The following is a 14,050-nucleotide window of genomic DNA, read 5'->3' as shown; positions in this document are numbered from 1 at the left end:
TAATCACGTTGTTACTTATCATAATGAATGAGAATTGCGCTCATGGAAGCTACTGTTGCATTTTTTTTGTCCTACCTTGACTGTAATGGTTTTAAAATTTTTGTTAGTGTTTTCCAACCCAAGAAAATTATCTTGACTCCGTTCACTCATCTATCAGTCTTATTAACACAATACTTACATTTCACCTGATAAATGGCTTAGAAATTTAGTAAACTGCCCCATTAATAGAGACAATGACTGATGCTGATGGAATGGGCTTGTGAAAGGGTTAAAAATCACATAAGCTGCAAGCTGAACCTCAGTCATACAGGGAAAGCTATATGTAAATGACAGATTTTGATTAAAGTAAGCCCAGATAACGCTCAAGGACTATTTAATTGAATGATGTGCAGCCGCAGTTTATATCTGTCCATTAGAATAAGGAACGATGGAAAGGGAGATTGAGATTCCATTGGTCAGAGGTGCAGCTATCATTTCTTGATGATATAACATGTACAAGTTTTAATTGGACATTATACCCTTATGTATGCATGATGTAACCATAACTATGATTGGAGAGGTAACTCCTATACATTTATTGGTATATGCTAATTACTTGTAATTGAAGCTGAGACTTTAATTACCCTTGTATTTCTGATGTTTTCACTCTGAATGTCCTGAATGGATATTCAGGGTCCTGTAACTGGCTATAGTAAAATTAATCTTGGAACCACTCAGTAACTTTGTTTGGCTAGTTGAGGGGAACAACAATAGTTTGTAAGTACAACAAGAAAACCATTGTAACAACCCCTTACAGGCTGAAAGGCCTTTTTTTCTGTGCTATTTACCTCAAAGCGGGTGACACAATGGCACAGTGGTTAGCACTGCTGCCTCACAGCACCAGGGGCTCAGGTTCGATTCTGACCTTAGGTGATTGTACGGAGCTTGCACATTCTCCCCATATGTACACGGGTTTCCTCCGGGTTCTCCAGATTCCGCCCATAGTCCAAAAGTGTGGAGTGCTGGGTAAGATGCACTTTCAGGGACTCAGTGCAGACTTGATGGGTCCGATGGTCTACTTTTGCACGTTATGGATTCTATGACTTTATGACTGCTTTGTCCCATTGTTTTCTATTGTTTAGCGATTGACTTAAATTTAATTAAGTAATCCTAATGGTGGGAAGAAATGTTGCAAATATATTTCCTGTTTTTTAAAAGAAACAAGACTATATTGAATACAATATTGAATCATGATTAAGTTGATAAATTTGAATTCTACATCCATAAAAAATAGTTTTATAAAAAAACAAGTTATGCTGAATAAGTGCATAATGATGTTTTGCAAGATGTCATTAGTATTCAAGACAAAAAGGTATGGCCAATTTCTGTGCTGCACGACTAAAAAATTTATAAACATTAAAACATATATCCTAATTCAGAAGGAAACATTGGGGTGACAGAAACCCCAGCTACAAACGTATTCAGCAGTACAGCAATATTTACAATGTTGAATACTGATCATATTTTAATAATTATATTTTTAAATTTTGTAATCATTGGAGAAGCCGCCTTTTTTCTCTCGTTTTCCTCAAATGCATCGCTTCTGAAAGTGTTAACTGTCTTACTGGTGTGGTGCCATATAATCACTGCTGCCCTCTGATACCTTCCCTGAATAGTCATTATTCACTTGTCAGTCGACAATTTGACCTTAGGTTCATCGTAGCCAAGCTTGAGACTGTTCTCACCCTTTGCCCAAACGCATTTACTTTTTCAGCAGAGTTTCTAATGTTTGGGAGAGACAATCCAATAGATTTTCCCTTTCTCTCCCGCTTTATCAGATGAACAGAAGAATTCAAATAATCATTATATGAGAAGTCAAAGTTCAAAATGTAAATGCCCAGATGCCTCTTTATTTAATACTGTTTACAAGCTTGAATTCCTTGTTGCTGCGATCCTGTAAAAAAAAATGTTATTTACAAATTTATATTGCTGTCTCTGGATTTGAACAGTGTCGCTGACTTGTTCCACTGGAATACAGGGTGCCCATTCATACACTAACTTTCACATCCCACATAGTGGGTGAATTACTTTGGAGATTTAATCACTATTGTTACATAATCAAAAGCAGTGGCCACTTTTATGTAAGCAACTGTGAGCTAAATGACCAGTTAATCTCTTCTGGCAGAGTCAATTTAGAAATAGTTTTACCAGGAATGGTAGGTAACACAGTAGTTATGTTACAGGATGGGTAATCCAGAGGCCTTAACAAAAGCTCGAGAGACATAAGTTAATATCCCGCCATGACAGCTAGAGATTTTTACTTCAACAAACTAAATCTTGAATAAAAAGATTGTGTCAGCAATGATGAACTAGAGACAACCAGGTTGTCGTAAAAATCCATTTGGTTCACTGATGCCCTTTCACAACAGAGATCTGCCATCTTTACCCGTGTGACTTCAATCCCACAGCAACATGGTTGATTCTTCACTGCTCTTCGAAATGGCTGAGCAAGCGAGACACTCAGTTGAAGCAGAGAACTGCAGAGACGTTAAAACATAGAACATTACATGCAGAGACGTTAAGTAAGAATAAAACCAAATAGGCCACCCAGTATCCACCTAAGCAACCTGGTTCAGTGAACCTTACATTGTCCTTGTGCCAAAATTGGAAGAGCAGCCTTACAGAATAGTCAAACAAAAGCCTGACATTGTCATACTCACAAAATCATACCTTTCAGCCCACATCCCAGAATACTCCATCATCAGGACATGCAAGAGATGGTGGCACAATGATATGCGACTTGGAGGAAGTGTCCCTGGGAACCCTCAGCTTTGACTCCAGACCTCATGACATCTCATGGCATCAGGTCAAACCTGCACAAGGAACCTTCTTGCTGATTTTCACCTACTGCACTCCTTCATGTTGAACAGCATCTGGAAGAAACACTGGCCAAAATGCTGACATACTCTGGATGGGGGGGCTTCAATGTCCCATCACCAAGACTAACTCGGTAGCACCACGACTCAACAAGCTGGCTGGAATCTGATGTGATTTTTTTTAAGTTTATTTATTAGTGTTATAAGTATGCTTACATTAACACTGCAATTAAATTATTGTGAAAATCTCCTTACTGCCAGACTCCAGCACCTGTTCGGGTACACTGAGGGAGAATTTAGCATGACCAGTGCATCTAACCAGCATGTCTTTCAGACTGTGGGAATAAACCAGAGCACCTGGAGGAAATTGATGCAGACACAGGCAGAACATGCAGAGTTCACACATGCAGACTCAAACTGAGAATTGAACCCAGATCCCTGGCGCTGTGAGGCAGCAGTGCTATCCACTATGCTGCCCTACAGTAGTGCAATTGATATGTTTTTTGTGTTGAAAGCGAAGCTTTAAAAATTGAATTTTATGATATAGGCAGTTGGTATGACTGCATGGGATGCAACTCATACTAGTACAGCAGGATAATTGCCCATTTTAGCCTTGCAAGTGGTTGTTAAGTTGAGTAAATGGTGTTTTGTTTATTTAAGTTCCCCGGAGATTTCTGATTAGAATGGTTGACAGGGTCATGTGTTGATGTGGTTTATGTATTGTCCTGGGTCTGCACCAGTAAGAAACAGCTTTTGCAGAAAGCAGTTGGAGTTTGTGGATGAACCTCATTTGAAGTTAGAAGGATTTTGAAGGCTTCTGAAACTCATTTTCTCTCTGAAAGCTTCAAAACTGTTGACACACATTATTAGCAGGTGTATGTATGTACAGTTATTAATGTATTTAAAGTGGCATTGAAGTCTGTAAGAGGAATGTTGCTTATTTGGAACTGAAAAAGTGAAGTGTTAGAAATTAAGGTTGTTTCCTTAATAGTTTTAAATATTGTTTTAATACTGTTAATAATTTGCTTCATTTGTTAGAGCTTTATTTAAACTGTTATTAAATAAAGTTTTATTATTAAAGATCTCTACTTTGTCAGTGGAATCATTCCTGAAAGGAAGTATCCTTTCCTCACATTTATGCCAAAATAGAAAAATTGTTGGAGTCTAGTCTGGCTTCGTAATATAAGTTGGGATTCTAGTTTGGGACCCTGACACTGGGCCTGCAGCAGGTGGTGAGAGAACCAAAGCGATGAAGTAACTTACTTGATTTCATCCTCACTTGTTGCAGATGCATCTGTTTATGACAGTGTTGGTCAGAGTGATGACCAAACTGTCCACAAAATCCCACCTTCACACTGAGATGGCATCCTCCATTGTATTATGGGGCACTATCACCTTTGCCGAATGAATTAGATTCAGAACAAATATAGCAGCTCAGAAGTGGCCATCCATGAGGTGCTGTAGGTTTACAGCTGCAGCAGAATTGTATTCAACCACAATCTATAATCTCATGGCCTGGCACACCACTCAGTCTAACATTACCAGCAAAACAAGGGGCCCAATCCTATGCAATGATGAGAACAGCAACAAAACCCTAGGCATACCTAAAAATGAGGTATAAACCTAGTGAAGCTAAGACCATGTGTATGCTAATCAGTGGTATCAGCATGATATCAAAAAAGCTAAATGATGCTGTAACAAAATGAATCAAATCAAAGCTCTGCAGTCCTACTATATCTGGTTGTGAATGGCGATGGATAATTATGCGACTAACCAGAGGTCAAAGGCTTCATTAAAATTTGCATCTTCAATTATGGTGGAACTCATGTCAGTGCAAAAGATGAGAGTAATGTGTTTGCAACTGCCTTTAGTCAGTGGGGCCGAGTGGATGATCTTAACGTTGCCTTCATCAGAGATGCCAGTCTTCACCCAATTTGATTCACTCTATGATATGAAGAAAAGGCTGATCACAATTAATATAGGAAAAATTGTTCACTCTGACAATATCTTCTGGAGCAACAGGCTGCTGCTCTAGAATAAGCCATATCCTTGGCCAGAAGTTCCGGTACACTTAGAATACTAGTAACTGACTGATAATGTGAAACAGTTGTACAGGCATATCTTGTTCACAAAGAGCAACAAATTCAATCCAGTCCATTAGCAGTCCAACATTCTACTGCCTATCATTGGAAAAGCAATGGAAAATCTCATCAGTGATATCAGCAATAACTTGCTCATTCAAGTTCGATTTGGATTTCATCAGGGCCACTCAGCTTCAGATTTCGTTACAGCCTTGGTCCAAACATGAACAAAGAATTAAATTCCAGAGGAGAGGTGAGAGTGATTTTCTTGACATTAAGGCAGCATTTAACTGAATGTGGCATCAAGGAGCTCTAGTAAAACTGGAATCAATGGGAATCAGAGGAACATTGTCCACTGGTTGGAATCACACCTAACACACAGAGAGGCCATTAGGCTTGCTGCAGATGAATCATCTCAGCCCAAAGAATTCCTCAGGAAAGTAGCCGGGACCCAATCATCTTCAGCTGCTTCATCAATGACCTCCCTCCATTATAAAGTCAGAAAAGGGATATGCTCCTGTTTTCAGTGTTCCAATTCCATTTGTGATTCCTCAGATAAGATGGAAGTCCATGCCCACATGCAGCAAGACACCAGAAAACATTCAGGTTGGGCTGATAATGGGAAGTAACGTTTGTGTGACTGGAGTGATGGGCAATGGCCATCTCATCCAATGGTATTGCCATCATTGAATCCCCTACTGTCAACATCCTGGGGAGTTGCCATTGACTGGACTAGCCGTATTAATACTGTGGCTACAGCCGTATTAATACTGTGGCTACAAGAGCTGGTTCAGTGGCTGAGAGCTGTGCAGTGAGTAACTCACCTTGACTCTCTGAAGCTTCTCCACTATCCAGAAGGCACAAGTCGGGAGTGTGATACAATCTTCTTCAATTGCCTCCAACAGAAAGCAAGAAGCTGGACACTATCCAAGACAACAGCCAACTTGATCGGCACCCAGGTCACTTTGAACATTCATTCCTTCCACTATTCATGCACAGTGGGTGAAGTGTGTATCATGTACAAAATGTCAAGACTCCTTCAACAGCACCTTCCAAACTTGCAATCTCTGCCACTTAGAAGGTCAATGGCATTAAGTGCATAAGAATTCCACCAAAAGCAAGTTCCAAGTCATGCAGCAATCTGACTTAAAATATACTATTTCTTCACTGTTGCTGGGTAAAACCCTGCAACTCCCTCCTTAACAGCACTGTGGGTGTACCCACACTGCACAGAACTCAGTGGCTAAAGAAGATGGCTCACCATCACCTTCTCAAGGGTAATTAGAGATTAGCACCAAACACTGGCCTAGCCAGTAATGCCCACATCTCATGGAGGTTTGTGGCAGGCATTATTTCTGCACCCACCACTGATTCAACCTGTCAACTTAAAAATGACATTCCTGAGAGTGCAGCATACCTTTGCTATCACACTGAAGTGTGAGTCCAGATTGAATGCTCAAGTCCTGCTCTGGTGCTTAGATCCAGGACCAAGAGGCAATAATAACAGCAACTGAGCCATGCTGACAAATAGAAAGGTTTCCTCATGAGTGAAGTTTAATGCACTGATTATCTTTAACAAGTCCAGAGGAACAGCAACATTTCTTTGAAAATAAAGTAGCAATTTGAACAATACACTGATGCTCACTATTTTTACTAAGTATCTTGCCGACTGCAATGGCATGTCTTCTGATCTGTAGTTCATTCTATTTTTAATGATCTCTCGGCTCAGGAGTTCAAAATAGCAATGTAACCTAACATCATGGGAATACATTTGACAATGATTTTAAACTTAGTTTAAATTAAGATACTGATAATTTGGGGATTGAAATCGTTCAATCCAACTTTTTACACTTTTCAACAGAGAAAATAATATTCAGCAGATACACCAAACACTGCAATCAGTTGGCAGGAGTGTACAGCGGGGTGGTACAAATAGGCTAAAAGGCATTTGAAAATGGTCCCCATGTGTTAAATTTGATAACATATACAGGTAGTGCGCAGAATGTGTGCACACAGTACAGTGGTGTTAGATATACATACATCTACCATTGAAACCTTTATATTTACTAATTAAATACATAATACAAAAATAATCTTCTTTACACAAGTGTTCCGTTATTGATCCCAACTTTGGGACACGTCCAATGATATAATATTTACAAAGCAAGACTTCACACACTGTTGAACAAGGAAGCATCCATCCACTAATTAAACAATTTGGACAGCGGGGTGCGGGGAGAGATATGTCACAAGTAGTTTCAACTAACATGTCGAGATTTAGGTAAACTGCTTTGTGAGCCACACATCTTTGGGACCTGAATTCTGGTCCTTGGTCGCCAGATGTTCTGCTTATTGACTAGAAGTTGAGAAAGGCAGCCAGTTCCTAATTGGTCCAGAACAATGTTACTCTGAAGAAGTTCAACATTTAAAATTGTTAAAGTTTATTTATTAGTGTCAGAAGTAGGCTTACATTAACACTGCAATGAAGTTATTATGAAAATCCCCCAAGTCACCACATTCCCACACTTGTTCGGGTACACTGAGGGAGAATTCAGCATGGCCAATGCACCTAACCAGCATGTCTTTTGGACTGTGGGAAAAAACCAGAGCACGCTGTAGAAACCCACGTAGAAAGTGCAGACTCTGCCCAGACAGTGATTGAAGGCTGGAATTGAACCTGGGTCCCTGGTATTGAGAGGCAGCAGTGCTAACCACTGTGCCATCATGCCATGCCCACACATGTGAAACCTTTAGGTCAACAATCTTACATATCAAAAGTCTGAAAAGATTCTAGACAAATATATTGCCGTTTGCATGCATCGAGTGTACACAGATGCTTAGATTTTGCCCAGCACTGCGAGAATGTAGTTTAATTCTGTCAAACATGACAGCACACTGTGTACACAGCACAAGGTAGGGAAGTGTTAGGGGAGATATGTTTGGAACACATTTTGGTACATATCCCTCTGAGAGTTTGGATTTTTTTTCTAACAGTGAGAATTTGCATATTTGAATTTGTGCAAATTAGTTTTAGTAAAAGGTTATTCTGTGTTTTCTCTCTACAGTTCTGCTGCAAACTTCCAACATTTTCCAGTCTGTTTTGTGTATGATTATAAGCTGGTTTGAACTCCCAAGTCATATTTTACTCTTCCTGAATTAGCTAGAATCCAGAAACATTTGCAGGTTTGCTTGATGTGTGGTTGACTTTTGAAAGGAGGTTTCTTTGTATTGTATAAATGCGGACAGAACAGTTACCTGAATTCTCCGTGCAATGTACAGGAAACGTTGATATCCGCTGTGCAGCATAAGTTATGGGGGCTTAGCTTTCATGGGCATTGTGTCCTCCACTTTGAACCTATTGAAGACATTGTAGGCCTTTTGGGGAAGGTATCGGCCTCTACCAAGTGACTTGACTTGTCTTTTCTATTTACTGTCAGGACAGACTCGGTGGGCTTTTCTGCGCTGTGCGGCTCTGTGACCATCTGTTTCTTTAGGGTTTCCTCCAAAAATATTTTGGAAAAGGAAGTGTCAAAACCTGAAATGGGCAGAGATTATTCCCCCCTTTTTAGGCCCATTGACCTTTCTGGTGCTCTGCATCCACACCAACAGTGGAAAGAGTGTCTATTTGAAGGAACTTGCTTCAGGAAACTAATCTTGATGGCCAAGGGGCAGATTATTCTGTTTGGAGGGCTTGGGGAGAAAAATGAAGAGCTTGAAATGCACTTTAGGGAGAAACTTTTGGAGATGCTACTAGGTCAATTGGAAGTGTCTGACCCCATCAGAAGGTGTGTGTACTTGAACAGAATGTTTGGGTAGCAGAGCCAGATTCTATGTTATTATAGACTAGCAAAACACAGGTTAGCAACTTGAAGCTAAAATTCACTCTCGTATTGTTTATTATTTCCCTTTAGATGGGTAAAGGACAGATAGTGAAACTGGGTTGGAAATGAAAACAGAACATGGCTATTGGCATCTTGCTTGCTGTTTGACCAACACTTCCACATGGATGCAAAGCAGTTTTTAATACGTATTGATATCAGAATGGTGGCAGACCTCAACTTGGACTCCACTCAAGTCAAGGGCTCCCTCTGGGGTGGTTCTCACTCGGGTTCTCTGCTATAGTTCAGTGTACCTTTATGAAGCGCTCTGATAGTCGTTGTCACTTCATAAACTTGGTATTACCTTTTTGATCTTATAAAGCAGAAAGAAACTGGTCCCCAGAGGTAGTGATGGGCAGAGTGTATCCTCACTGCTGTAGTATAACTCAGATAACAAGGCTTCATTTCACCCTGCACAGCTACTGGTGCGAATTTGAACATTGCAAGCACATGAAAGTCCAGTTTATTTATTCTAAGATATGATGATCCTCAGGCTAAATCGCCACCATTCCCCCCTTTGAGGGGGAGAGCAGCCTGTGGTCATCTGGGACTTTATTTGATAATCACCTGGAGTATTATTTGAATAGTCACAAGTAAGGTTTACAGTAACATAGTAATGAAGTTACTATGAAATTCCCCTATTGGCACATATATTGGGGCTGGATAGAGTAGGTAGAGAGAAAGTATTCCCGCTCCTAAGAAAATCAAGAGGGAGAGAATACAGGTTAAAGGTGATTTGCAAAACAAAAGCAAATAGATGTGTGAAAAAAAATTCACATAGGGATTGTTTGGGGTCTGGAATGCACTGCCTGGAAGAGTGTGGCGGTTCAATCATAGAATCTACAGTGCAGGAGGAGACCATTCGGCCCATGGAGCCTGCACTGACAACAATCCCACCCAAGTCCCATCCCCATAATCCCATGTATTTACCCTCCTAATCCTCCTGACACTAAGGGGCAATTTAGCATGACCAATCCACCTAACTGCACATCTTTGGACTGTGGGAGGAAACCGGAGCACCCAGAGGAAACCCATGTAGACACGAGGAGAATGTGCAGACTCCACACAGACAGTGACGCAAGGCTGGAATCTAACTAGGGTCCCTGGCACTGTGAAACAACAGTACTAACTATTGTGCCACCCAATCAAAGTATTGAAGAGAGTATTGATTAGTTTAGCTCGGTTGGCCAACAGCACAGGTTCAGTTCCCAGACTGGCTGAGGCTGTTTCATGAAGGCCCCACATTCTCAACCTTGCTCTGAAGTATGTTAATCCTCAGGTTAAATCACCATCAGTCCCCCTTTGAGGGGGAGAGCAGCCTATGGTCACCTGGGACTTTATTTGATAATCACCTAGAGTATTATTTGAACACTGTGCAAGGAAAAGGCGGAGGTGGGCGAATGGCACTAAGTCATGATGCTCTTTGGACAGCTGGAGTAGACATGATGGGCCAAATGGCCTCCTTCTGCGACCTAACAATTCTAACAATTCTGTGATACCATACCGGCTAAAAGGGAGCCATGCCCAGGCCACGGAATTTGATCAGTTATGGATGTTAGCAGAATGGAATTGCTAATACATGCTCTCTAGTAAAAATGAAATGACTCAATACTGAGTTAGTAACTAGTCTGAGCGCTTTCGGAAAGACACCACCCAGGGACCTTAGATTCCACTTGGTGCGGCGCCCACGCGGCGTGAGATGGCCTCACGGTGTCGTTTGGCTTTCTTGTGGAGATGGGGAGGAGGGAGCAGATTAAAACCAGACTCCAAATTTATCCGGCACTTGTGTGTGTTGATGCGCACCGGAAACCATTTCACATCCTGCCAAAAATAACTACTTCAACTGCAGTAGAAACAGTGAAAATAAAAACGTTGTTTCAGTGCTTCTTCCTCAGCCCTGCTGCAAATATCACCAAGAAACCGGGAAGAGTTCAGATTAGGATTCATTTGGAACAGAACACAGAGAAATTTATGATTTAGCAAATGTTTTTCATCTAGGACGTGTCTGTTTTTTTTAAAAAACGGTAATGAATTGAAGTTTGGAAGGATGTCAGATTCTGACAGAGTGAAATCAGATACAGCGTTCCACCAAAAACCCAGACTGCTGGACAAATCATATTAATCCAGAAAAGGCTGGAAATCCAGTCCCGCTTTACTTTAGGATTCGCTACTTTTAAACGCCAAATGTCCCCAAAGGTGTTATGAAATAAGCCTGTACGGTTCTGTACATGGATCTGAGGGAGAGGGGTAGAATTTGTTATAAGGCTGTAAAATTCTGTATATGTCGGAGGGATAAGGGTAGAAGTTCACTGCCGCTGCTGCTGCTGTTTTGAATCTGGCCTTTTCCAGATGTTGTGATAAGCCCCCTCTCCCCGACAGCACAGCCGGGGTGTCTGCTACTGTCGGTCTGCACACGGTTAGAGAGCCAAACTGCGGTAAATCCCCCAGAGCTTCCAGCATACTCTTGCCAAATTCCGCCTTCCGAACCACCCGACGGGACGCGCTTTCAAACGCTTTATTCATAAAGGGGTGCTTTCAGACCTGGATCCGCACAGGAGAGCAAGGAGGAGAAATCCTGCAGCCAACTTCAAAAGAACCAACCACAAGACACGTTCAGAAAACAAACTTATTAACTAGAGACGAGGTCGCTGTGTTTTAACCACTTGGGTGCGAGGCGAAAAGTGATGCTAAATCCAGACTTTAAATTCAGACTCATCAATCAAAGCTGTCAAATTGTAATAGAACAGCGCCGTTTGTTATGGTCTGTGTAGCCTCAAGATGGGAGATAAAATAACCATGTTAATAAGATTTAATGCCTGCGCTGTGTCCTTATTATTCATTGCACCCTCGATTTTTTTTAAATTTTTGTACTCCATCCTTACAAAGCCAGAGCTTGGAACGGACCCAGGCAAACCCAAATCCATTCCTTGCTTGCTCCAAAAACCAAATTCAAATGCCAATTGAATCCAATTCAAGGTCCCCACACGACAGAGAAACAAGATCCAAGCTGATCAGACAAAAGGCACTGCTCCCAATCTTGGGCTTGATCTGACGCTTGGTGGAATTAAGGGTTCCAAAACTCAAGAGTAGCCGAAGACCCATCACATCTACACTTTCAGACACACTTTCAAAGCACACCGACCCTGCAAGGCACTGATCCTTACTCCGAGCGCTCTCTCCAATCGCCGTCAAACCTTTATTTCGTTTTTGCATCATCAAAATACTTTTTGTACCTGCCTGCGGTATTTCAGGTGAAAAACACCAGTATATATATAAAGAGCCCGAAACATGTACAAAAATGAACGTTTGACAAAAGGCAAATTCATCCTGGCTTTAAATACCGGTTGGATAAGCAAATATTAAGTTTTATATTCAATATAAAATGGGTGGGGGAGGGGTGAAATCATGTACACACTTTGCCCATCAAATCTCACATTAGGTCAATAGAAGTTGATAAATATGCTGCGGCAATAATGAAATGTTATTACTGGAGAAGGTGAGAATCCAAGTCCGGTCCTCTTGTGGTTGAGTCAACTCAGCCTTTCATGAAATCATTCTTCAGCCGGCTCAGCCTTGTCCCGTGGCTCCTGACGATGAGGGTGAGGAGTTCGTGTTTATCCTTTAGCCCAGTCGAGATGTCCACTGTCTCTCTCAGGATCTGCCTGGTATGGTACAGCATGTGCACTACCTCATCGCTAATGTTGCTCATCTCCCTCACCTCGTTCTCCTGGCTCTGCCGGAACTTCATCTCCAGCTCCACCAGAGAGCGGTCCGAGTGGGAGAAAGCCTCCCCGATCTGGGTGGCCTCCCGGCGCAGGTAGTCCCCGTAACTATCCTCCCCGTCCAGGTCGTAGGCGATGGTCTTGCCCACCCCCTCCAGCACCCGGGCCGCGTCCTCCACTTGCCTCTTGAGACTGACCATCTCCTCCTTCAGCACCGTCTCCAGGTCCGCCGCCATCCCGCAACGCCGCTCGTCCGACACCCGGAACAGCATTTGACATTGCTCGGGGTCGTCATTTTCCTCGTAGTCCCCGTCCGGCACGAAGTAGTGGTGAAAGGTGCCATTGGACATCTCCGGGTGCAGGGGTCCAGTGAAATAGCCCTGGCTCAGAGAGCACAGCAGGCTAGCACACAGCACACCCAGACCCAGCATCTTCCACCCAACCCTCCACTCTCAACAAGACCTTTCCGAAAGGAATCTCTCTTTCCCCATTGTGGGACCCCCCAGTGGAACTACCCCGTCAACTCTCTCCTCCCGTTCTCCGACCAATGACTCGGCAGCAATCCTGCCCTAAGGTGTAATTTGAGTTCAGTGCTTTTTTTTAAAGAAAAAGCTCTCTCTTTCCACGTCTCTTTTTTTCAACAAGTGTTTCTGTTCACTGCTCGGCGCAGTCAGTGTGAGGAGGAATATGAACAGTTCAGATGACAGTCCCCTGGCAGCTTCCCCAAAGCAGACAGACCAACATCTGGCTTTGCGAAGATAATCTGGCGACGTGTCTGCTCCCTGAGTCAGTGTATTAGCCGGGTCTGGGAGACAACAGCAGACATTACAGCCATCTCCATGGCTGCTGCAACTACGACTAAAACCCTGCTCGCAAGCAATCGTGTTTCTTTTATTGTTTTTTTTTCAAATCAGAGTTAGGTTTTATCCCCCTCCCCTCCGCTCTGTGTATTGGCCGGTGTACTTTGCACGTTTTATGGGATTCATGAGGGTAAGTCTCCCGTACCACCCCAGTCCACCGCAACCTAGAGGGATTCTTCATCCTGCCTCTGAGCTATCCACCGAAACTGACATTTCCGCCCATTTACAGCGTCACATCGACTGAACTAATCTCCTCGCTAGCGCTACTAGCCAGCAGGATGTTCAGTTATTAAAGAGTGAGCCCTCCAAAATGAGACGTTGTGGAATTTGTTTCTGCAAAAATATACTTCATTCGTAGAATATTTATCCAAAATATACTTTATTCATAAAATCTCAGCAAGAGCATTACAAATATACTCACTGCAGCCTCACAGTACCAGGGACCCAGATTCGAGTCCCGGCTAGGACAATGTTAGTGTGGAATCTGCCAGTCCTCGCCGTGTCTACGCGGGTTTCCTCCGGGGGTTCTGGTTTCCTCCCACAGTCTGAAAGACGTGCTGGTTAGGGTGCATTGGCCAGGCTAAATTCTCCCGTAGGGTACCAGAACAGGCACCTGAGTGTGGGACTAGGGAATTTTCATAGTAACTTCATTGC

The 14,050-nt window shown here is 42.5% G+C and overlaps 1 protein-coding gene across 2 annotated transcripts in view; it reads right to left on the bottom strand.

Annotated features, from left to right (window-relative positions):
* fibinb (fin bud initiation factor b) overlaps window positions 1-13,362 on the bottom strand; it is a 32,861-nt gene extending 19,499 nt beyond the window's left edge. For both annotated transcript variants that reach the window (XR_013886770.1, XM_080189875.1), the window contains exon 1: window positions 12,303-13,362. Coding sequence is in view for 1 of the 2 variants with exons in the window: in XM_080189875.1 (XP_080046001.1) it covers window positions 12,350-12,967 (618 nt within the window). In the remaining variant the exon portion in view is untranslated. The remainder of the gene's footprint in view (window positions 1-12,302) is intronic.
* Window positions 13,363-14,050: the final 688 nt, after the last annotated feature.

This window comes from Carcharhinus amblyrhynchos, chromosome 6 (assembly GCF_965287045.1).
Source record: "Carcharhinus amblyrhynchos chromosome 6, sCarAmb.v2.hapA, whole genome shotgun sequence".
NCBI classification, from domain to species: domain Eukaryota; kingdom Metazoa; phylum Chordata; class Chondrichthyes; order Carcharhiniformes; family Carcharhinidae; genus Carcharhinus; species Carcharhinus amblyrhynchos.
This window is presented reverse-complemented; position numbering and strand designations above follow the sequence as displayed.